This window comes from Schistocerca nitens, chromosome 7, assembly GCF_023898315.1.
Source record: "Schistocerca nitens isolate TAMUIC-IGC-003100 chromosome 7, iqSchNite1.1, whole genome shotgun sequence".
NCBI lineage: Eukaryota > Metazoa > Arthropoda > Insecta > Orthoptera > Acrididae > Schistocerca > Schistocerca nitens.
Window position 1 is genome coordinate 221,922,850 of NC_064620.1, and position 26,106 is coordinate 221,948,955.

Here is a 26,106-nt window from a genome sequence, read left to right on the forward strand (position 1 = left end):
CCAAAATTCTTACCGACCACCACAAAACTCAAAGAATGGCCTCTGCATTAGACTTTCTGTCACGTTATGAGGACGAAGGAGAACCATTGTTAAACAGAATCGTGACCGGTGACGAAACCTGGATTAAGTACGTGAACCCTGAGACAAAAGAACAATCAAAGATGTGGGCACATTCAAATTCGCCTACCAAACCAAGAAAAGCCTCGCAAGATTTTTCTGCCAGAAAACTGATGGCAACGGTGTTTTGGGATGCCAAAGGGGTGTTGTTGGTTGAATTCATGGAACGTGGTACGACCATTAATCAAGACGTGTACTGTGAAACAATAAAAAAGTTACGACGGGCTATACAGAACAAACGCCGTGGTATGCTGACTTCCGGTATCGTTTTTTTGCACGATAACGCCCGTCCTCACTCTGCTCGCAGAACAACGGCCCTTCTTGAGTCCTTCAAGTGGGACGTTATCAACCATCCACCTTACAGCCCAGACCTGGCGCCAAGTGATTATCACCTCTTCATGCATTTGAAGAAATGGCTCGGGTCACAGCGGTTTGATGACGACGAAGAGCTCAAAGATGCGGTCACAGGCTGGCTCCAGGCACAAGCGGGTGATTTTTATGCAGAAGGAATTTCAAAGCTTGTGAAGAGATGCGATAAGTGCCTCAATCGCTATGGAGACTATGTAGAAAAATAGTGCAAAGATGTGGTTGTAAGATGTATATATTAAAATATTTTTATTTAACTTGGTGTATATTTTTAAATCAACCGGAGGTTACTTTCTGAACGGCCCTCGTACTTGTTATCTTATCAGGGTTCTGGTTTTAGGAGCATGTCTTAAACCCCAGTAGCGGTAGCGCATTTGTAGAAAATCAGTTCTAATTTGGAAATAAAGCGCTTGCGCAGTGAGGCCTGTATATATTACTTTCTTGGAAGAGATGTGCAGAATGTGTACTGGAAGTCTGGCTGTACCTTTCTCTTATACCTTGAATGTTATAATTCTAAAATTAGATGCCAGCATAAAAAGCTTCGATAACTGGGTACATAACTGTATTTGACATCTTTATCAACACATGAACTAAATGTTTTTGGATATCATTGTAGAAGGAAGGATTACAATCAGAAAATGGCCAACCACCTTCAATATCGGCCATTGTGCATCGTGCTACCGCGGACTCGGGACGAAGGAATGCCTTATATGGTGACGGGATGAGCACCACTTACAGGGGAAATGATATCGCAGATGCGTGAGAAAGGGGACTACTTGTTTATCAGCTCTTAGCACTTGAAATGGGTTTGAAGACTTTGTGTAAGCTCTATAAAATGGCTAACGATTACTCACTTGAAAGCTCGTGGATATTAAATCTTTTGATGAGCTGGAAAAAGTGTGTTTGTGTGAATTCCTAAGGGCCCAAACTGCTGAGTCAACGGTACCTAGACTTACGCACTACGTAACCCAACAACACACACACACTCATGCCCGAGGGAGGACTCGAACCTCCGGCGGAAGGGGCTGCGCAGTCCATGGCATGGCGCCTCAAACCACGCGGCCACGTCGCACGTCGATGAGCTGCAAGCGAGGTGTAATGTGCCCTTTTTTGTTTCATGTAAGAATCAATCTTGTAGTTATGACTCTGAATTACATATTCTTCCAGCAAATGACACTGCTATTTGCCGAACACGCTTAACGTTTCGTAGATGACGAATATTATGTACAAAATTTTATAATCTGCGCAATAGTTCCAAAGTTCAGACTTATTGTCTTCTTTGTCAAGTGATGAAACAGAGGGTCTGGATTTTATATGTCGTGGTAAAGAAGCTTTGTCACTATAACGCTTTACTGTGTTTTATTTCACATTTCTGTTTGTTGCCATCAGATCAAAAATTTACAGCAGATAGTGATTTTATACTGAAGAGAGTTTCTGCATAAGTGCGTCTTTTTCTTGATAACCATATTTCATAGATAACGTATTTAAAAACCAAAAGATATTTGCAAATAAAAGCTAATTGAAACAAAGAAGGCCCGCTTGCCGCACGAGTAAGATGCCCGATGGCGTCTCAATAACGACTGTACTATGACTGACTGAATTGGCGCGGATTTATTGTAGTTCTGCACTGGTGTCCAAAATTAAAGCAACAAACAGAAATTTTGCATGGGTGCATTTTATATTACCACAAAACATTATAAACACATTAATAGTAAAGTAGAAACAATATAATGCATGTAGAACGTAAATAACTGCAATATGAAACTTCCTGGCAGATTAAAACTGTGTGCCGCACCGAGACTCGAACTCGGGACCTTTGCCTTTCGCGGGAAACTGCTCTACCAACTGAGCAACCCAAGCACGACTCACGCCCCGTCCTAACAGCTTTAATTCCACCAGTACCTCGTGTCCTACCTTTCAAACTTCACAGCTCCTAAAAGAAGTTCTACAAGGTTCGCAGGAGAGCTTCCGTCAAGTTTGGAAGGTAGGAGACGAGGTACTGGCGGAATTAAAGCTGTGAGGACGGGGCGTGAGTCATGCCTGGGTAGCTCAGTTGGTAGGGCAGTTTCTCGCGAAAGGTAAAGGTCCCGAGTTCGAGTCTCAGTCCGGCACACAGTTTTAATCTGCCAGTAAGTTTCATATCAGCGTACACTCCGCTGTAGAGTGAAAATTTCATTCTAGTAACTGCAATATGCATAACGACAGACAAAAATGTTCTTCATTTTTTCGAAATTAATGGATTTGCACATAAATTCCGACAACTGGTTAATCTGCTCGGTATGTGGTGTGACCACCTCTGGCAGCAATACAGACCTTACACTGACGGGGTGAGCTGTGAATGAAGTCGTCAGCCTCATATTTAGGCAACAACGCCCATTCTTCCTGCAGAGCTGCTGGCAAGTCTTGGAGAGTAACTGGTGGATGCTGACGCGGATGCAAATCGTCTCCCTAGCGCATCCCAGACCTGCTCCATGGGCTTGAAATAGGGGCAGCGAGCAGGCTATGCCATCCGTGCAATATTTTCCGTTTCCAAGAAAACATAAATTACCCATGCTCAATGAAGTCGCACATTGTCCATCAGTTCAAATGGCTCTGAGCACTATGGGACTTAACTTCTGAGGTCATCAGTCCCCTAGAACTTAGAACTACTTAAACCTAACTAACCTAAAGACATCACACACATCCATGCCCGAGGTAGGATTCGAACCTGCGACCGTAGCGGTCGCGCGATTACATACTGTAGGGCCTAGAGCCGCTCGACCACCCCGGCCAGCCCATTGTCCATCAGTATGAAGTCTGGACCCACAGCACCTGACAACGACCGCGTACAAGGTCCCAAGATCACTTTACGATACCTGACAGCAGTTGAACCTTGCCGATTCATCAGTACAATTTCATGAAGAGGTGTTCGAGTGGTCAACATAATCATTTACAAGACATGCACGACGGGGGCGCTAATTGTTGTCCATGAAGACGAATGCCTCGCCATTATGCTGCCGATATGGTTGCGCTATCGGTCGGAGGATGGTATTCACATATCGTACAGCCGTTACAAAAATATTTAAATTCTCAAGTACTTGCACTGAAGTGTGCGAAGTTTGATCTATTTTGACCTATTTGGGGGTCTAATGCCATTTCTGCATCAGCCTGCTCGTTTGACTTTACTTCCTTCTTTGGTCTAACCATGTCTGACACTAATATGTATATATATATATTTCCCACAAAATACCTTATAGCTAACATCTATATACAAATAAAAATAGCAAAAGTGGGTGAAATGTGTGCACAAAATATCTACAAGACAAATATACACTCGTAGACGGTATACTGAAGCACTGCTACTTAACGCTGCTGTCACTGTATATTAAATTGTTGCAAATGTTTAAATGCTTACACGTAACTAATGCCAATTACTTGTGGGTGGGAATGTTATCCTCGATCTTCTGTTCCCAAGCAACGAATGCCAATTGTATGCATGATGGAGCAATACCACGAACCAATGCCAATTGCATGTGTGATAGAACCTTACCATGAACTTCTATTCATACTCTTTTCAGCTGTCTATGGACACCACAGCTTAATTGCTCATAGATGTGATGGAACATTACCATGAACATCTATTCTTACTCTTTTCAGCCGTCCATGGACAGCACAACTTAATTGCTCATACATGTTTCTCGCAACATTTCAGATGACATACACATACGTACGGTAGTAAACAATGCCAATTGCATGCGTGTTGGAACATTACCACGAACATCTGTTCCCAAGCAACCAATGCCAATTGCATGCATGATGGAACATTAGCATGAACATCTGTTCCTACCTTTTGTCTGTCGTCGATGGACAGCACAGCCTAATTGTTCTTAGACGTTTCTCGCAACATTTCAGATGGCATACACATTTGTACAGTAAGTTCTCCTGTGTCGGATTATCAATGATACATGAAAAGAGAATAACATAAATATAAATATTTTGTTATGGTACACTACACCTGTAAAGAATTACAATGTTATAATAAACGTTCTGTATTGTGGCCCCACGCTGGGTGCCAATGTGGCGTGCGGAGTATTGTGGTTTGATTGCGTGTTGTACAATTTCAGCAAGATTACAACAAAACTGGTTACTTATTATCAATGTAACATGAGGTTTTATTTAAACACTGCTTTTCCCGGCTAATGATAGTTATCCAGTTAAAGAAATCTCCACCTGGGAACGTGTACCAATGTTGTCTGTCAATCAGTGTAAATGGCACTAAATTTTTACAAGAGTGATCTCACACAATTTAGCGATCTATTATTCCTGGTGGCAACATTTTTCCTTAAACAAAATGAAGTATTTTCACACACAATATCACACGTGCACAACACTAATGTATTCTTTCCTGTAAAAAATTATTTCCTAAAAGTTCTTACGAAATAATCGGGTTTCAAAAATTAGCAGAGAACGATTTCACCGCGTAAGAAAACTGAACACTTGCAAGAATTGCGTCATGGATCACCAGTAAAGCAGTTCTTCTCAGTACGTAAGTATTTTACATTGAGGTGCAAAAGTGATGGGATACGTCCAATTTCGTGTCGGATCTCTTTTTACCGGGGATAGTGCAGCAACTCGAAACTGATGGACTCACAAGTCTTCGGAAGTCCTCTGCACACATACTGAGTCTTACCTCTATAGTCGTCCATAATTGCTCAAGTGTTGCCTGTGCAGTATTTTGTGCACGAACTGACCTTTCAATTATGGTCTATAAATGTTTAGTTGAATTCGTGTAGGGCGAACTGGGTGGCCAAACCATTCGCTCGAGTTGTCCAAAAAGTTCTTCAAACCAACAGCGGACAAGAATGACGCGGATACATGGCACATTGTCATCCATAAAAATTCCATCGTTGTTTAGGGACTTGATGTCCGTGAATGGATGCAAAAGGTCTCCAAGTAGTCGAACATCCAGAGTACCCAGTCCTTTTCATGTAAACACTGCCGACACAATTTTGGAGCCACCACCATCTTGCAAATTGCCTTTCTCATTGACAACTTGCGTCCATGGTTTCGTGTGGCCACACTCGAACCCTACCATCGGCTCTTACCAACTGAAATCGAGACTCAGCTGACCCGGCCACTGTTTTCCAGTCGTCTAAGGTCCAGCCGACATGGTCACGAACCCAGGAGGGGCGTTGCAGGCAGTGTCTTGCGATCGTCTACAGACAAAGCCCATTAACGCCAAATTTCGCCTCCCTGTTCTAGAGCAAAGTTCATCGTACGTCCCACACTGATTTCTTTGGTTATTTCGAGAAGTGTTGCCTGTCTTCTAGCACTGACAACTCTACACAAACGCCGCTGCTCTCGGTCGTTAAGTGAAGGCCATCAGCCACGGCGCTGTCCATGGTGAGAGATAATGCCTGAAATGTAATATTCTTGGCACACTCTTGACACTGTGAATCACAGAGTACTGAATTCCCTAACTATTTCCGAAATGGAATCTCCCATGCGTCGATGTCCAACTACCATTCTGCATTCAAAGTCTTTTAATTCCCGTCGTGTGGCCATAAACCTTTTCACTTGAATCACCTGACTACAAATGTCTGCTCCACCAATGCACTTCACTTTTAAACCTTGTGTACGCTATACTACCGCCATCGGTATGTGTGCACATCGCTATTCCACGTCTTTTGTCACCTCCATGTGTAGTGCTGCATTTATTTTTCTTTTTTACAAGCTCGCATACGGTTTCCATTTATATAACAACATCACATGCTTGGGACGGAACTGCTGCCTCAGACGAAACGAAAATCGTCAAGTGACACTGAAACTGCTCACATTTAATATTTCGCTCCGAAATACGTATCGGAAACACAAACTAAATTCATGAAATACGTGACAGTCGAGTTAAATCATAAAATATATATCTTTAACCATCCCTGTGTTCCATATGATACCATTATGATTTCTGTAGAATTTGCCAAGAGCGATTTCCGAACCATTAATTTTCTAAACAGACTCACACTTGCGCCTATGATGAGAATGGCTCACTTGAATGCATGATTTTCATCTGCAATACCCTAGGACATATAAGACCGATGTTAGGAGGAAAGACATAGGACACTTAATACGCAGACAGGATGACTGGAACTCTGTAAACGACATCGAAGACAAAGTATTGCGAGTGATATATGTGGCATACAAACAGGAGAGACTACACGCTAGAATAAGATAGGCTCCACATCTGACAGATCAGTAGTAGATAGTAAACAACACAAACACAAACGCAGACACTGATTCAAATACTATACCACACACAGGAAATGAAGACGAGATGCACACACAAACATAGTAAAACTAAGCTAAGGTTTACTACACTAAATCAAATTAGTCAGAAAGTGTCATACACTAGTTGCTCGTTATAACTTTTCATAACATTTAGTACTTTCTTGTATTTTTTAATTACTTATTTCTTTATTTCATACTTCTTTAAATTTCAGTTAATAATTGTGTGCTGGCACTGGGTTTCACCCTCTCCCTTCTGCATCATCATCGTCATTACTACATACAAATAGTATTAAAAATTATACTAGTAAAAACACTGTATTTGAGAATGTTGTAAATATATAAGCAAAAAATAGTCATCCTGTAAATAGTAATCCATCACTCTTCTCAGCTTACATTATCTTTAGGTTTGCCATCAGTCAACATAATATATAACAATCAGTACCCTCCAAGCGCCAAAACAACAATAATAATTTTTTAATATGTATATTTAATAATGCCACATTTGTATTGAAAACTGTCTCACGTACAGTGAAAACTATTGGCATTGCACTTTTACCCACTGAAATTTTCTCCCTACTGCTACACCACACTAAGCAACTAACTGTTGTATCATTTAGATACATATATCGAGAGTGACTAGCACGCTATTTGACATTTCTTACAAATCTCCAGTTAAATGTTTGATTTCTAACACAATGGTATCTGTGAAGACCAGTCAGTTGTCATCCGATAATGGTCTAATAAGTCAAAAACGAACTCGTAACAAAAACAAACACGGTTTATAGGCTTTTGAATCGAAAAACATAAAATTGTTTCTTTAAGAGGTGAACACAAATCCATTAATCTTCTCCCTGAATCTCGTTGTCTGGGCTGTGTGTAAAAGTTTTTGTACAGAAGACCTGGAATTCAGTGAAGTGCAGACTAAAAAAACGCCTGTAATGGTCGCCTCACCTGGTCATTTAATTGTTTCCGCTGCGTAATCTGCTCTCTCGCCGTATCTTGAGAACATCTGTATGGTGCGGTTATCTATTGCCCAGTCACTGTGGATATCACGTGATCACGTGTGGTCGAGATGTCACACAAGGACGACCTGTGTGCAGGCATCCATATTGGGAAACAACTTTTCCATTACGCAATAGCCTACAACACTGTTTCAGTAATGCAAGAAATAACTAGCTTTCTCAGGAAACACAGGATTACACATTTTAGGGACGTAGGCTATAAATCTCACACAGTCTGACGCTTTTTCACTTGCTTTTACATCCGAAGTGTTTCTCTTGTTCAGAAATACACCGCTTGTTTTCCATATATAGGTCAACGGGTTGTACTTAACTTTCAAATACTGTTTTGTTAATTACTTAAAATACAGATAAGATTTGTTTTGGGTTGGAGTTTGATTTCAAAGATACGCTGCACACATCTTTACGTTGCAAGCTCATCCTCAACTACTGTTCGTTTAAGTTTGTGACACTCTGCTACATGTTGTTTCTAAAGGTTTACACAAGAGCTGAGCGACGTAATAGTATGCTATGGCTATCACTTTATAAGGAGCTATACGTAACCCATGCGTCGCGGAGGCATCGCTTTCCTGGTCAGACAACACGGTTCCTGCAGGTGCAAACTAAAAATCGAGGATGAAAGTAACATCTGTCGTTACAGAGCTTTAAGAGACTACATTTTTGATTTACCTACCGGAAAATATGTACTAAATTGAAATGGAAATACAGCTTTTTAGAAGAATAAGAAGAAATCGAGAAATGAATGTAGTATCGAAGGTATTCAGAAACAAAAGGAGTTTATTGTTTTCTGTTCAATAAAGTTGATCTTACTCTTACACTGAATTAGTCTACGATGTGTCTTTGTTCCAAACTTTATACTGATAATCATAAAAATTCGAAATTAGAGATGTTCAGATCGGGTTTTGTTGTATATTCGGTAAGAAATACCATAAAGACTTAATTTATTCAGCCGTCAGCTAAAGTTTTTTTTTTCCTACATAGAAGATACAATGTAGTTCGCTGAATTTCTGTATATTTTTAACACTACACCTAGCACATCCAAAGCTGCAGCCCACAAATAACGTACAATAATTCCTGGCATACGATACAGAGGTGACTCAATGCTTCATTGGAGGTGAATACGAAGTTAAACTGGAAAAGGAAAACTGCATTTCAATGAAGGAGTAATGGGCAAATTGTCACACTGATATACTGAAGCAAAAATTCTCGAATGCGAAAAATCAACGTTTGTACTGGAAACAGTTGAAGCACGGCAGCCAGTTCTGCATGCCATTTTCATCAATATTAAAGATTGATTTTGTTTTGATTTTTGAGACTGACAAAAGACTAATCCGTATTATAATATCTGTTGATGAGAATGAAATCACAGTGACTGCAAATACAGTGACCTAATTGTCATTTCGTTCCCTTATTAACACGGCGATCAGTTCACTCGGTTGTGAAAATTTCTGGTGCACCTGAATATAAACAGCGCGTTGGTTTTGAAACGGTAATCAGGGAACGCAACGGACATACGGAACTAGCTGGGTACAAGGCTCGGCCACCTGGGTATTGAACGCGTAGAGCGGAGACTGCAACGCCCGTTGTGAGGGGTGTTCAGCTGCCCACCTACCTACTCGACTGCACAGACTAACGTCCGGTAGATGAGTAGAGCGAAACCGAGTGCAGGGGGTGGGGCGTCTTTCCGTGCTTTGTAGACCTCCTTTGAAGACAGCGATCCACCAGTTGTAGAAAGTGTGAGCTACAAGAAACAAACTCTAGCCTCATAGCGGTTTCTGCTTTATTTCTCGAGCCATGAGGTGGGAGGCTAACGACATATGCAGGAAAAGCGCTGTTGGGGTAGTCGTGTGTCGTGTCAAGAACGCAGGTTTGAAACAAACGTATTTTAGTGGAAGAGAAGATGTTCTTGTTGCGATTGGCAACAGAAGGAGATGCGTTATCTTGACGGAATTCTCTATCTGGAGAGAATCTTGCGATTGGGCAGAACCCCTTCTTAATTTTGCAATTGGAAACTAGCTCTGTTTTGGCGGGAAGGAGTTACAAGTTCATAAGAGAACGTCATGGGGATGTCACAAGTCATCTGGAAGTGGGGGTGTCCACATCGACTTACGGTTTCAGTGCAGAGGTGTCTGCATCACACTGTGCTTCGGTCGGATCGAATGTTTGGATGGTTGCTATAGAGGACATATCGACTTGGTGTTGCATCGCAATTGGGCCTGCAGCATCCTAGTGTTGCGACAGAATGCTGACGACCTCGTCCTCACAAAAGGCCAGCACTACTGCAGCTTACAGTTGGTGCAATAGCCGTACTCATGTTGAGCATAATTCGCTGCATCAGCAGAGTCGAGGGTTTTCCACGCGTCTTGCCAGATGGATTTCTTGGATTAAATTTGCAACTCGATGGATAACGTCAGGGCTAACCTACGTAACTTAATTCGCTTTCAGTATGAAGAAGTATACAATATGTAAAGAGCTAAGAAGACTCATGGGATAGTGATAAACTCTTCCACTTGCGTCTCATCTCAACACTGCGGCTGTCTAAATTCGTTTCCTCATTTGGTATCTGCATAGGCATGACACACCGCTAAACAACACTGTTAGCACAAGGTATTGTTCAAGCTGACAGTGACTCGACAAAAAAACGGGGAGCAGAACCCTGCAAGAGAAACCGAAGACTCGCAGTGCAATTCAATCTGCAGGGAAGCAGAAAGTACAAAATCGCATAGAGATGAGTATGGGATAAACACAACACGTGGCTGGCATGGATGGGTGACAGTTGAGCATACACAAACAACACCTGATCCGAAGTGCAAGGCGATATCTAAAGGTTTTGAACTCAGTGTTAGAACTGCCCAACCCACCTTACTGTCACCTCTACGTAAACACTTTCATCAGCAGGTGTGCCCATACAACGATTCACATGTGCAGCCCATTGCAGCTGTCCATGCTAGTCTACTGAGCTATCCGTGTCAGCTCATCTCCCTCGATCACAATGTCTATTGTTGAACACACTAAATCCTTCCCCAAGAGAAGGCTTTGTAGAACTTGAAATGGCCAAGCTTGAGCCGCGTCCTCCAGTGCAGACCTAGATTCGGTGCCAGAGACCTCGACAGTGGACCAACTACCAAAAGAGACAACGCCAACATTGCTGGCTCTGCTGGATGGGTGGAAAGGACTGTCGGCTGAGGGACGGGTTGGTCCACCAGCAATGGCAGATGCGATGCCATATCCACTGGCGAGGGAATAGGAGGCAGAGGACATGTCAAAATCCATGGGTTCCACATCACTAGGTGTGGGAGCGAACCTTGCTGGTGCCTGAGGCAGTAAGTGAAAGGAGGGCAGCAGATGATGTTAATGATCTGGAAGGAGAAACACACCGCTGCATGTGGGAGCCTGGCCAACAGGAAGAAAGTGCCAGAGGCGACCCGATGTGCTGCAGGTGCCACTGATTTGCACGGTTGGTTAGCTGCTACCAACAGACACCCACCACAAACAACTGCTGATCTTTATGGCCGAGCACAACACCTAGCAGCCATCCCTGCTGGCACTTAAAACCTGGCACCCAAATGGAAGCAGCAAGATGCTGTGGTCCAAGGCACAACACATGCAGGTGACCCCACTGTTAGCACCTATGCAAACGTTCCGCCATTCTACACCTGTTAACAGGGATCAACATGGTATGCATCCAGGAAACCCATCACGGCATCGTTGAGGGATGAGGCAACACAGACTTCCTCATTTGGGTCTTGAATGTCCGCATGAAGCACTCCACTTCCAAAATAGGTTGTAGGTTAGGTATTACCAGCAAAGGGGAGAACTGGCGAGTTGACACAGCCTGGTTCTGTGCAAGCCAACACCAGAAGTTCAGTACCGTGATAAGTCACTGACCAGTACGTGTGATGTCATGCCAACACCTGCATACAAGTCATACCACAGTGAGTGTGATACAGTATGGGAGGCGGGGGGGGGGGGGGGGACGACCCCTTGGTAGGTTAACTCCCCTGTGGTAACCGAAAAGACTTCCTGGACTTCGTTGAGATGATAGTGGAGGAGAAGAAACATATACCGCCCTGCTGAACAAAACGAGATCCAATCTGGCCAACACATCTGGGGAACCGACGACATTTTCAGGAAAAGTGGGTCGGCGGTCATGTCGGTCGAGAACTCTCATGCTGTCAACGTCCAACGTGAACACAAGACCTTTCTGCCAATTAAACTGCAGATCGAGCCTGCCAGCGGCCGCAACAGTGCATCAGCATTTGCATGATGAGTATTGGAGTGTTAATTACTGTAACAGCAATAGTTACTAAGAAGGCAGGTTTGGCTCTGCAATCGGTGTGCAGTCCTATCTGGTAGCTGCAAAACAGGGTAAAATGAGGAAACCAACGGCTTGTGGTCAGTGATGAGAAGTAATTTTGCACCATGTAAGAAAACGTGAAACATTTTAACACTGAAAACAATAGTCAGCGCCTCTTTCTCCACAGGCCAGAGTTATTACCGGATACTCACCTCCTAGATTAGTGAGCCTGCATATCGGGTAGCATGTATGGGACAGTCAAAACGACACTTGCGTAAGAGACTCTTTAAAATTGGCAATCCAGGCCGCATACGACTGCCTGGGGCACTAGTGGTGCAGGCTAAGCTGATACAGTGCCAACACCACATGGGGCTTAAAGTCCGAAATACTAAATAAGAAAATGCTGAAGTTCGTCAAAGAGGAGTTCCTGCGGCTCACTGTAAGGTTTCAACTTTTGCACAAGTTCACAAAACCCCACACTGCTGGACAGTAACAAGGCGGGTTTATAGATTGGATCGACCGTACGCCTTGCCTGGCAGTGCAGCAAAACCCGGCGCAGGTAATTCTCCCATCTTTCCATAGCCTCGCAACCGGTAAATGGAGTCCGGGGAAGAAAACTGGACAGCGGGCGCCTGGTCCACCACGTGTGTGGTAAGGGCGCGATGTGTTTCTGCATTCTGGTTTATCAACGCCTGCATCTGATTCTGTGGCTCCTTCTGCAGGTGCAACTGATCCTGCAAGAACTGCTGGAATGCTGGGTTCATGGTGACCCAAAATTATCACCGTGGAAGAGAAAGAAAAAGACAGGGGCGACACACTCGTAAGAACATGTTTCTTCGCCGCTTCAGTATCTGCACAGGCATTACAACGCCGCTAAGTAACACTGTCGGCACAAGGTATTGTACGGGCAGACAATGGTTCGACAAGCCCCGTGAGAGGAAACGAAAACTCCCCACGCGAGTCAGTCTATGGGGAAACATGAAGTCCGAAACGGTGTGGAAATGAGTACGGAATAAACACAAAAAGCGTCAGATGCGGGCGGCTGACAACTTAGCAGATGGAAATCATGCATGGTGTAAACCGCAACGTGAGATCAGCGGTGGCTTAACACAGCGTTAGAAGCGCTCCGCGTGGTTAATTGTCGCCCGTAGGTCGTAGTCTGCAGGAAAAGTATAGTTGTGTGTGTCACACACTATTACAACTTGCCATTCCAAAGCGACTGATTGTATCAGAGACAATACATTCTAAATAACTCTACAACTGCTATTATTGGGATTATGTCATACCCTACATTTTTATGTTCCTTCCTACATTGAAAGTAGATAAGGCTAGAAACTTCATAAATATTATACATAACTATCGCACTTTAGCTTTATGGAATCAACTCCTTTGCAGCATTGTCGGAGGTGTAAGATTGAAAACACTGAATGTGTAAAATTTTTGAAAACTGTTCCTGATTCCACCTACCCTAATCCCAACACACCCACTGGGCGAACTTGGGAGACCCTGTTATAGTAATTATCATTTCGGCACACGTGCTACTTTTTAAGTCAAGGTCTTCCCTTACAACATGATGTGGACTGGATTTAAAAATCAAAACATAGATGATTTTGAAATTTTACTGGAAACAATTGAAAAATGCTTGAAAGCAATGTAATATTCTCTGACGAAAAGAATAAACTCTAATAAAATGCAAACGATAGACCTGACGTAACATAAAAGGTATCTAAACATCGATTTCAGTACATGGTCTGAGAGTTGTTTGAGTGAAATAGTGGAGACAATTCTTCGGAATCGTCGCTGCTTAATACCTTGATTTCAATTTTTGATGGTAGGTTTCTTGTTTATCATTTGCATTAGTTGTCGATGCATCAGCAGATCACTACTTTCTTTGTGGCTTACAGTCACTAAACCCTTCCAACTTCTAACTGTCGAGCTGTTCCATAGTGCTGTGTCTCCACCTTTCCGCTTCTTGCATGTTTGGTACTGGCCTTACGTCCTTGGATGAAAGCAGTTTAGGAAACGGAAGGAGACACAAGGAAAGGCAAAACATTACCTATGAAAAATCAATTGAATATCCGATGGATAAATTTCATTTTCTTCTTCTGCAGATTCAAATACTGGGTGATTATAATTAAACTTTCGAAAGCCTGCCGCGGTAGCCGAGCGGCTCTACGCGCTTCAATCCCGGAACCACGCGACTGCTAAGGTTGCAGGTTCGAATCCTACCTCGGGCATGGATGTGTGTGATGTCCTTAGGTTAGTTAGGTTTAAGTAGTTCTAAGTTATACGGGACTGATGACCTCAGATGTTAACTCCCATAGTGCTCATAGTCACGTGAAACTTTCAATACGTTGCAGAAATAACACCAGTGATCAAAATGACGACAAACTACAACGGAATATTATCGGAGAAGGGGGAAAATGTATGGCAGAAGAAAAAAAATAGTGTGAAAATTGATCAATGGATGGCGCTGTACGTGCCAGAATCCGTAAGTGAAAACCCCTGTCATGGCGACGACCCACTGAAGTTGGTATAAAGACGCCGGGTACACGGCTTTTCCTCCTTTCGCGTCTGCAGCGTTCGCCATAACTGCCTCAATGCAGGATCGCGCTCTGGTTGCAAAGCTCTATTACAAGAATGATGACTGTGCACACGTCGCTCTGTTGAAGTTCCGGACACTGAAGGGTTTGAAAAAAGGCGTTGGTCCGATGACTGCCGTGGATCTGGAGAAAATGATTCGGAAATTCGCAAAGACGGGTTCTTTTGGTGTGCAGCCTGGTAGAGGGAGGAAACGAATTGATTCGACGTTAGTGAAAGCAATGGCCACAGCAATGCAGGAGGAGATGAGTGGTGGTGTGCAAACGTGTAGTACACGGAGAACTGCCCGTACATTGGACATACCCGTGAGCACGGTGCGTAAAATCCTACGAAACATCCTTCTTTGCTGTCCATTCAAAATTACCTGTGTGCACGAGTCGCTTCCTGTTAACCTGCCAGCAAGAGAGACCTTTGCTTTAGAAATCTTGCTCACATAGAAGTGGACAATGATTGGCCGTGGAAGATTTTGTTGACAGACGAAGCCCACTTCCATCTGACAGGATATGTCAATACATAGGATTGTCGAATATGGGCAACGGAAAATCCACACGAAAATCAACCAGTACCACTTCATCCTGAAAAGGCCACTGTATGGTGCGAGTTTCCGGCATCATTTATCATAGTGCCACATTATACGAGAGACAGGTGCTTCCGGTCCTGTTACCTGTGCTGTCACTGGTAAGCGCTACGAGTGTCTTTTGCGCAACCACGTCATTACAGCTCTCCAACAGCGTGGATGTGTGGATGGGATCATTTTTATGCGAGATGGAGCACCTCCGCACTTTGCAAATCCAGTTAAGCAGCTGCTGAAGCGCCATTTCGAAAATTCTAGAATTATCAGCCGCTATTTTCCTACAGCCTGTCCGCCCCGATTACCTGATCTTAATCACTGTGACTTCTGGCTGTGGGCTATCTGAAAGATGTTGTGTGCAGTGTTCCGAATGCAAACTTAGCTGCACTGAAGGCACGCATTGCGCAACACATTCTGAACGTGACCCCGGAAACACTTCGATCAGTTGTGGAACATGCTGTTTCTCGATGTGATTGATGCTTTTTTGCGGTTTTTGGCCTCAGGACAATTAAAAACCAATTTGAGTGAGGCTTTTTATGCGGTTTTTGGCCTCAGGACAGTTAAAAACCGATTTTTCCCATCCACTGTGATATGACCTAGCCGTGGTGGATGGGCCTATTGCGTAACTAACAGCATCGCACCTGTACACCCATGCGCACTGAGTAGTACAGTTTGTTTAACGTCAGACGTACACCTTAGGCTTTGCTGTACGATTCATTTGTCATTTGTAGTCGACTACTATTAAATTATGATGCTTACAGCGACATCTATTGCTACATTTTGTAACTGTTTATTTTTCTTCTGCCATGCGTTTTGCCCCTTCTCCGATAATATTCCTTTGCAATTTGACGTCATTCAGACCAGTGGTATTATTTCTACAACGGTTTGAAAGTTTAACTTTAATTATAATCACCCTGAATATCAAAATTAGAATTTAGGAGTGCAATCATAGCTCTTAATACCAAGTTGTCTTACGTTCCGCAGTACTCTGGGCATTATCAGCACTATTTTATCACATCGGAGGCGACGTTAAGCACAGAGACACCCATCAACGCATTTAATAGGCCCGAGCGATTGCATATCCTGAAATATGCCAGTAATGCCCAGTACTGCTTAGTCATGGACACACAGCAAGCTCTTCCTGTGAGTTACGCAAGCCACAGAGATACCGCCAACGATTCGATAAGGCCTTGACGGTCGTTTTATTTAAGCTGCCGCGTTCGAGTCGCCAGAGCAGCACTAGCGACCATGGTGAAGGCACGCAAAATCGTCCTCGCCAGAAGATTCCAGGGAGAGCCTCGACCGGAGGATTTTCGCGTCGAGGAGGAGGAGCTGCCAGCCCTCAAGGATGGACAAATCCTAGCTGAGGCAGTCTATTTTAGCGTTGACCCCTTCCAGAGGGGTATGGGAGGCACGGAGAAGTACGGACAGAAAGTGGGAGACACCATGATCGGGGCCCAGGTAAAGGATCTCTGATCTGCTTTCTTTCCTTATCTGACCCAGACTGGTAACCAGTATCTCAGATAGTGACGTCACTCAAGTGACGGCATAAAAGTTTTATGTGGAAACAGGTACTGCAAGTGACGCCCTTACTGCTACTGTACTGCGTTTTAATTTTGTGATGCGTCTAGACTCCCACGACCATCGATGACCACCGTTTAGAAGTTGCCTGGGCGTTGCGTTTCAAAACACTATCAGTCTGTCCATGTTTACGGTGAGTGCCACAATAAACGCGTGTGAGAATGATTACTCAGGACTGCATAAGATCAGTGTTTAAGCGATCTGTCTTGTACTGTTACACGCAGAACTTCTATCACAAGTGGTTGTATCACCCTTTTTCTTCTACGCCTGTTACAAAATTATTGAAATACAAGTGAGATAATTGATGTGATTTCTATAAATATTTGATTCATTGTTACTTCAGGCACCACCAATACATAATAATGTGAGCATTACATTTAGTTTCTCATTTCATCATCTAATTTCATCAGCATCACCTAATTTAATACAACTATGCCCAGCCTAATTTTAGTTGTGATGATATTCACCTTACAACCTAGTTTGGAGAAATTATGCATTCCATTTAAATAACATCCCAAGTCATTTCACTTTTTGACAGAATTTCAACGCCACTGGCAAACATTAGTTCCCTTATTTCTCCTTCTGGAACTTTAATTCCATTCCGAAATATCTCCTTAACTTCTTTTTTTGCTTGCTTAATGGATAGTTTGAATATCATGAGGAATAGCCTACAACCATGTGTCCCTCCCATTTCAGTTACGGCCTCCCATTCATGTTCTTCGACTCTTACAACTGCAGCTGATTTCTATACAAGTTGTAGGTGACCTTTCACTATCTATACGATATGTCACTGCCTATGTTGTTCCGAAGTACGATGCACCTGCATGCATGTCCGAACGAATATTGCATCGTACTTCGGAACGACACAGCTGTTGTATTAACGTATTTATCTGCCGAAACCGGACAAGCAACTTTCAATTAAAATGTCTCCCCTGTACGGGACTGTAATGAATGTACGACTACAGGTTGTAGATACGTGGTTGATGACATGTGCGCTATCTGTTACTCTCGACTTTAGAGAAGCTAAGGATACTGAGGTCAGTATCAATTATACTGGCGGAGTAGGACTGACCTGCTTAGGGTAGGAACTTGTATGGGATCGATATTCCGTCTTATTAACGTATTCTTACGTTTCTTGTGTCTTGAGAGTTGCACATTTACTCATAGGTTCACTTGTCAAGAATGAGAAGTAGGCATGGTACTGCCACTGGTGAGTGAAGTGGGACCTGATATGCCATGCCACCAGCAGATGTCGCCACTTGTGCTGGTGCTTTGTGTTATGGTGGTGTAACGGTGAGGTCTGCCCACAGGTAGCACGGATTGTGGAGAGCCGGGCTGCAGGTTTCCCAGTGGGGCGACACATCGTGGCCTACTGGGGGTGGCGCGACCGCACAGTGGCTGATGTGGGGCCAGACGTGCCGCCCCCCGTCGTCCTGTCGCCGCCCATGCTGGTGCCAGACCTGGGGGATTTGCCGTTATCCCTGTCCCTTGGGGTGCTGGGCATGCCTGGGATCAGCGGCTACTTCCCACTGCTGGAGGTCTGCCAGCCCAAGGCGGGAGAGGTGGTCGTGGTCAGTGGCGCTGCGGGCGCTGTGGGCAGCATAGTGGGACAGATAGCGCTCATCAAGGGCTGCACTGTCATCGGCTTCGCTGGATCTGACGCCAAGGTACGTATTTACATTTTGTTCAACCTGCCTGTCACTTGTGTGTCCATTAGAGAGGGCAACATTTGGCAGAAATGTCATCAGGAGATGGAATATATATATATATATATATATATATATATATATATATATATATATATATATATATATATATATAATCTCGGAAGTTCCATGCGGCTTTTCACGGATGATGCTGTAGTATACAGAGAAGTTGCAGGATTAGAAAATTGCAGCGAAATGCAGAAAGATCTGCAGCGGATAGGCACTTGGTGCAGGGAGTGGCAACTGACCCTGAACATAGACAAATGTAATGTACTGCGATTACATAGAAAGAAGGATACTTTATTGTATGATTATATGACAGCGGAACAAATACTGGTAGCAGTTACTTCTGTAAAATATCTGGGAGTATGCGTGCGGAACGATTTGAAGTGGAATGATCATATAAAATTAATTGTTGGTAAGGCGGGTACCAGGTGGAGATTCATTGGGGGAGTCCTTAGAAAATTTAGTCCATCAACAAAGCAGGTGGATTACAAAACACTCGTTCGACCTATACTTGAGTATTGCTCATCAGTGTGGGATGCGTACCAGGTCTGGTTGACGGAGGAGTTGGAGAAGATCCAAAGAAGAGCGGCGCGTTTCGTCACAGGGTTAGGAGATGTTTAGCAAACTCAAGTGGCAGACTCTGCAAGAGAGACCCTCTGCATCGCGGTGTAGCTTACTGTCCAGGTTTCGAGAGGGTGCGTTTCTGGATGAGGTATCGAATATATTGCTTCCCCCTACTTATACCTCCCGAGGAGATCACGAATGTAAAATCAGAGAGATTCGAGCGCGCACGGAGGCTTTCCGGCAGTCGCTCTTCCCGCGGACCATACGCGACTGGAACATGAAACGGAGGAAATGGCAGTGGCACGTAAAGTGCCCTTCGCCACACATCGTTGGGTGGCTTGTGGAGTATAAATGTAGATGTAGAAGTAGTGGAGGGTCTTGCAGTGCATAGGTGAGCAAGGGAGTCAGCGAGTAGCTGGAAACGAAGCAGGAAGTAAAATGGGTGTAAATGTTGTTGACAACACGATGCACGTGCATTGTGTTTTATATTTTTCTATAAGTCCGAACAATTCAGCCAGATGACCTTAGTATCAATACTGAAAGATATTAAAGTCGTCTTAAACTGTCAATTTTTTGTCTTTGCGTAAACTCCAACCCTTCACTGTGTGTAACTGACGACGCTGAGTGGGACGAATGCGCGACAGTAGCTAACACTAATCATAAATTTCTGAGTAACATGACACAAAAAACTACAAGTTAGTGCATTTGGGCACTGGTTGAACATTTTATAGAGAACTGAGAGCCTTACCTGTGGTTTGGGACGAAAGTAAATGTGCTGAGTGGTGGCCAGGTGTAATATCTTAGACATTGGAAAGACGAGACATCGAACAACCTCAACATCTGCTTACATCATACTGGCACTCAGATGGTGTTTAACGTCTTTTGTTAGTTCATTCGAGATTATTCCTGACAAATACATACTCAGATTACTATACAGCATTCTGTTGGGTTGTATTGAGTCCGTGGGACGCTTTGGAAGTGAGGCATGCTTTCATCTTCAGGCGAAAACCGAGGGATGATGGACTGATTTGTGAGATGTACTTTTCAAGAATTCTTGGCTCTCGTTTGTCTATGGAGGATTGGGCCTCTGGGTCAGTCCGGCAAATGCTCTCGTTGGTCCAATAACTTCATCAATTTTTCTGTGGTTCTGAAGTCGTGTATGTTTCTAGTCGGCATTTTCTCACCAATAAAAATGTATGCTCTAAGTGATAGCGCAGTGGCAAAAAATTGGCTAAAAAGGGTCTCAAAATGACTGAAAAGAACTTACAATGACTGCCAAAAATTATTTGATTCTGGAGAGACTGAAAATTTAGTAAAATATTTCTTATAACGTTTTTACCCTTTCAAGATACAGATCATAAGTCGCGAGTTTTCGTTGAACTGCGATCGATGACCAAAGCATCCAGAAAAAATGAAAAGCAAACAGTTATGTTTTAATCTATATTATTTGTTTGTTATTGATATGTATCAATGTATATGAATCCGTTGATAGACACAATTAGTCAAAACTTTATACTGTTCTACAGATTTCGTTTCACATAAGCAGCATACGCTGCTTTAGCAGGTAAAAGTAGGGAAGCGGCGGAAAAGTGCTCGTGTCGGGGCACAAAAAAGGCGAGTATGTTCCTCTTTAAAAGACTCTGACAGAAAAGTGGGGAACAGGTGTCTCAATCCTCATCCCGCCTTCCTAATTGCAATTTCTGGCATTGGAACACAGTCACACTTTTTGTGCCTAAAGAGAGCAGCACAGAGAGGGTAACAGTAGAAGAGAGACAGTGTCAGCGTAAGAGAAAGTCAGAGGAGACAGTGATGTTGGAAGAGAGATGGATGAAGACAAAGGGCGCGGGAATCAAAGGGAGAGAGAGGAGATACTGATGGACAGTGAGAGACAGAGGCAGTAAAAGAGACATGGTAGGAGAGAGAAGCAGTGGAAGAAAAAGAGAGAGGAGAAAGTGGAAACGAAAAATACAGGAGAGTGGAGACCTTACATAGACTTGGTGGGGTGGTAGATCTGCACCTCCCCAGACCGGAAAACTTTAACAAGTATGCATAGGGGAGGGCATATTTTAAACTGAAATTTTAAATTCGGGGTGTATGCGAAGTGTTAATTTGCATCCCCAGAACTTTTGAGCTGCTGAGGTATGGTGGACACAATAGCAGTGCGCAAGAAAGACTAAAGGAGGCCGGCCGCGGTGGTCTAGCGGTTCTGGCGCTGCAGTCCGGAACCGCGGGACTGCTACGGTCGCAGGTTCGAATCCTGCCTCGGGCATGGGTGTGTGTGATGTCCTTAGGTTAGTTAGGTTTACGTAGTTCTAAGTTCTAGGGGACTTATGACCTAAGATGTTGAGTCCCATAGTGCTCAGAGCCATTTTGACTAAAGGAGACAGTGTAACAAGAGACTGTGGCAGTGGAATATAGTGTAAATCAATGGAGGAAAAAGGAGATAGTGCAAAACAGGCAAATACAGACAGTCGTAGTGAGATGGAAGTGAAGTATGAAGGTATGTACAAAGAGAACCTGATTAAAGAGACATATAATTTTCTGTATTAAAATGGCATGAATATACCAGAATTCCAAAAATTTTGGCGAGGAATATGTAATGAGGATTGAAGCAGCTGATTCTCCACTTTATTGTAAGAATCTTTTAAAGAGGCACATATTTTTGAGCTCCGAGAAGAGCATTTCTCCGCAGGTAATTTACCGTATCTGTTAACCTACCGTAACTATCGTTTTATAAGAATATATTTTTGTTTACACCAAGACAGGAATTCATTGTTTTTCGCAGCTAATATAAGTCTGAGATAAGTAAGCAACTTAGCGAACAGGTTCAAGCAACATCTTGTACTGCTATGAGACATGTCTCTTGTTCTCAGGTGAAATGGTTAAAAGAGGAGCTGGGCTTCCATCACGCGTTTAACTACAAGACTACAGACGTGTCCACCGCTCTGAAGCAGGCCGCCCCAGATGGTGTCGACGTGTACTTCGACAACGTGGGAGGAGACTTGAGCACTAAGGTCATCAGCCATATGCGCTACCGTGGGCGCGTCACTGTTATCGGCGCCATCTCTCAGTACAATGAGCCTGAGTCCCAAAAGTTGGTCACCCTGCCGTTCACGTTTCTTGTCAATCAACTTCGCATTGAGGGCTGCTCCTATACTCGGTGGCACGACCGCTGGGACGAGGGAATCACCCAACTGCAGCAGTGGGTAAAAGAGGGTAAACTCAAGTACAGGGAAACTGTGAGCCACGGCTTTGCCAATACTCCCAAAGCGTTCATCGGTATGCTGAGAGGCGAGAACTTTGGGAAAGCTGTTGTCAAATTGTGAACACTCCTCATCTATCAAAAGTGGAATAAGTTTTGTTCGATTTAATTCAAATGTTCACATCTTTAATATATGTGTTAGTATAAAAGTTGATAGTAAGAAGTTCGAAGAGTTCTTGACTGATTTACTTCAAATTTTTACGCTAATCTCTAATAAATGTTTGGACAGACATGGGTTATATGTTTTTTGATGTTGAATAAACATTTACGAGTATACAACACGTAAACAGAAACATTGTTCGCAAATACCTCGAAAAGTTCTTGACAGTTTTATTTCTAATTTTTACGCAATGTTCTGGTAGCATTCGGTCACACATAGGATATATATTTTTGTAAACAACAATGTACATTTGTCTTCTTAAAACTGATGCGGGAAAGGAAAAGCTGTGCTGTGAAAATGTGCTGTTTCGTTCTTTTTCTCAGTGTCAATTTTAAATTAGACACCAGGGCACTTTAACCATTAGACAAATTCACATCAGACAAATTGTCTCTTCTACATATTTTCTTCCACCTTCTATATAAATTTAAACAAAATTTGTATACGTAGTGTTGTGCAGTTTTGTTTTCATGGTCACATTCAGTATCAAGAGGAAACAGGAATGTTGTTTTTATAGCTTATCGACTTATGATTTGAGTACTAGTATGGAATCTGTGTCATCTGAAGGTTTGCAACCCTACCTGGTTATGGACTAAAACTATGCGAAACACTGTCAGTGAAGCTACCGTCCTCTCTGATCTAGCAGTTTTACACATCTCTCGTGTACCCCTTACTTTAATAATCCCAACCGATTTATCGATTCATTTTAAGTGTCTTCATTTCTCTATTGGGGTTCCGTTTCTGTTAACAATAAACAAAACTTAAGGTCAGAGAGAGAGGGAAAGTGAAGATGGACACAGAGAAGGAGTGCGGAACTAGTTAACTAAAAAGCAAAGATTGTGTTAATTGTGGCTACTTGTCTTTACATTAATTCCTAACAGTCACCTTGTCCTAAGCAGACATGCCGCATGTACTAAATGTTAGATAACATTTAACCCCATCACCACCTTTGTAGCCACTGATAAGATAATCGATGCTAACACACCATGTAATGACACCCAGAAGCTCAAAGTTGCCCTGAGAAGATGAGTGGATGATACGCAGCTCAGCGTCTACATTGAGAACAGCCACTTTACTAATTATATCATTGGCAAATAACAAAGAATCACAGCTAGAGATAACAAGTTCACAAAAAATCACGAAAACTCGTTAAACATCATAGTTCTATCGCTGTGTCACACTCAGGTTAATATGCCGCTGAGGTGTGAATTTAATGTGGTGTTATAGGCACAAGTTTCTTGCACGTATTGTTGGTTGGTGATGACCACATAAAGAGGGATTCTCAAAATGAATTCAGTGTTATTGTCAGTATACAGTACCTCCCAAGATGATTCATGTTATAAAACTGCGAGGGGATTCCAAAAAATAAGTTCCAAATGTCATCCCACACTAAGACCATATATCAAATATTCAAATGTGTGTGAAATCTTATGGGACTTAACTGCTAAGGTCATCAGTCCCTAAGTTTACACATTACTTAACCTAAATTATCCTAAGGACAAACACACACACCCATGGCCGAGGGAAAACTCGAACCTCCAAAGGAACCAGCCACACAGACCATATATCAACGGGAGTGGCGCATTTCCAGGAGAGAGTACATGTTCTGGGTTTCCTGTTGACACACCTTTGCTTCAGCACCGATAACATGTGTGTCACAGTGTGCGAGTGAAGTGTCGTAGCAAATGGAAGTGTATTCCAAACTTGAAGTACATGCGGCTGAACGATTCCTGTGGTTAATTCAGCCAAATGGCGCACAGATTCACCGTGAAAATCTGGCTGTATGTGGACTAAATGCTATGCTGCATGCAGCCTTATTGAAATGAGGTCAACAATTTCACCAAGATCGCACAGCCTTGGGTGATGCTGACCAGGAAGGAGGGCAATCAACATCGACCACAGATGACAGTATCCAGGAACTGAGGAACTGATGCAAGGCAATGGCAGATATTCTGATGATGAGTACCTCCCTCCACAGGGCCACGTCGCGACAGATAGACCCAAGGCTATCCTGGTGCCTTCACGGTATTTATGCCATCGCTCTGGCTTTACCAGGCAAGGCCGGCCGGAGTGGCCGAGCGGTTCTAGGCGCTACAGTCTGGAACCGCGCGACCGCTGCGGTCGCACGTTCGAATCCTACCTCGGGCATGGACGTGTGTGATGTCCTTAGGTTAGTTAGGTTTAATTAGTTTTAAGTTCTAGGGGACTGATGACCTCAGACGTTAAGTCCCATAGTGCTCAGAACCATTTGTACCATTTTTTTTACTAGGAAAATTAATTCCTAATGAGATAAGGGCCAGGCGTTGACCGTAGTAGTGGTTCACCACTCTCTAACGAACCACTAGGAGCTTCAGTACCTCATTTCAACCAATTCCTCCCTTGCGTGGAGCTTCACCAAGATGTGACCTTTGCATCAGGCACATGTGTGGAATTTAGTATTAGCTATCATAGCGCTACGTGTCATTAACTTTTTCATTCCAAAGAGGACTCCAGAATTAACTTTGATGTTTCCTGGGGCCAACAGCCCATCAAACAGTTAATGTGTCTTTCAAGTGCAACTCTAACCGTGTACTGTCAATGTAGAAGAGATTTGAGGTCAATGGCTGTGTGACCAAGGAGTGGGATTCTAACACCAAAGATTCAAACAATTCGTAGAGTGCTCCAGTCACTGTATACTTCGACTTGGTGACTTGTCGGAAAATAATGTAACGTGTCTCGGTCGATTTTAAGAGTCATGCACCATTCAATACATGTTACTTAGCCTGCCATAATAATGTGTGACATACTTTGTAATAACCTCATATGTTAATTGAAGGAAATCGAAGGAAATTAACAAATGACAAAAAATATTTCTCAGAAAAGTTACTTATGATAAGCGCCACTATATGCTTAACAAACTAGTAATTAAGTCATCAAACAATTAAAAACTATTGTATCTTGTATGCTTTCTATTCAGGTCACCTCAGAATTTACCGAAGGAGAATTATTAGTGGCAGTAAGAGTGAGACAAAGATTCAATAAATTTAAACAAATGATTCTTTAGGGTATTTCTGTTCTGTAGTTGCAAAAAAAAAGTGTGTCTTTTTGCCAGAAGCGTTTCGTTAGTTGAGATAAAGCATCATCAGTGTTCTGTAATTAACTTATTTACATTTTGATTTGCTTTGAGATTGAAAAACACTTCGTTAACGATATATTGGTTTTTACTTGCGAAGATTTCCGCTTGATTTAACGCCTACATCGGAAAATGCCATCTGTTAGCACGTCGTTGATATTCTTCTTCTTTACACACTGATAGTTGTAGTTTAATTTTATGTTGTACGGGAGAACTATGCATTTTTATGTTTTACACAGCATGCTTTTTAACACATTCACACCACTGTTTTCCTTTTGGTTTTATACTTCTAGGCAGGTATTGTGGTTCGTGTTTTGTAGTGTTGCCAACATAACATTGCATGTAGTTTGTCTTTGATTTACATTCTTTTTTCAGTTTATTGTATGTTTGTAATTCTATATAATTATGTTGCTATGTATTTTTGTACTGTGTAAAAGTAGTGAAGTAATAGTGCCGCATTTTCTTTCTTTAGGTGGGGGGAGC

The 26,106-nt window shown here is 42.9% G+C and overlaps 2 protein-coding genes across 5 annotated transcripts in view; one reads left to right on the plus strand and one right to left on the minus strand.

Moving 5' to 3' along the window:
- The window catches only part of LOC126195153 (calbindin-32), a 996,724-nt gene that overhangs the window by 126,282 nt on the left and 844,336 nt on the right, over nucleotides 1-26,106 (minus strand). The window lies entirely within an intron of this gene.
- Nucleotides 16,478-22,584, plus strand: LOC126195151 (prostaglandin reductase 1-like). The gene is made up of 3 exons (XM_049933655.1): nucleotides 16,478-16,696; nucleotides 18,127-18,483; nucleotides 21,966-22,584. The coding sequence occupies exons 1-3, from the start codon at nucleotides 16,484-16,486 to the stop codon at nucleotides 22,416-22,418; spliced, it is 1,023 nt and encodes a 340-aa protein (XP_049789612.1). The 5' UTR covers nucleotides 16,478-16,483; the 3' UTR covers nucleotides 22,419-22,584.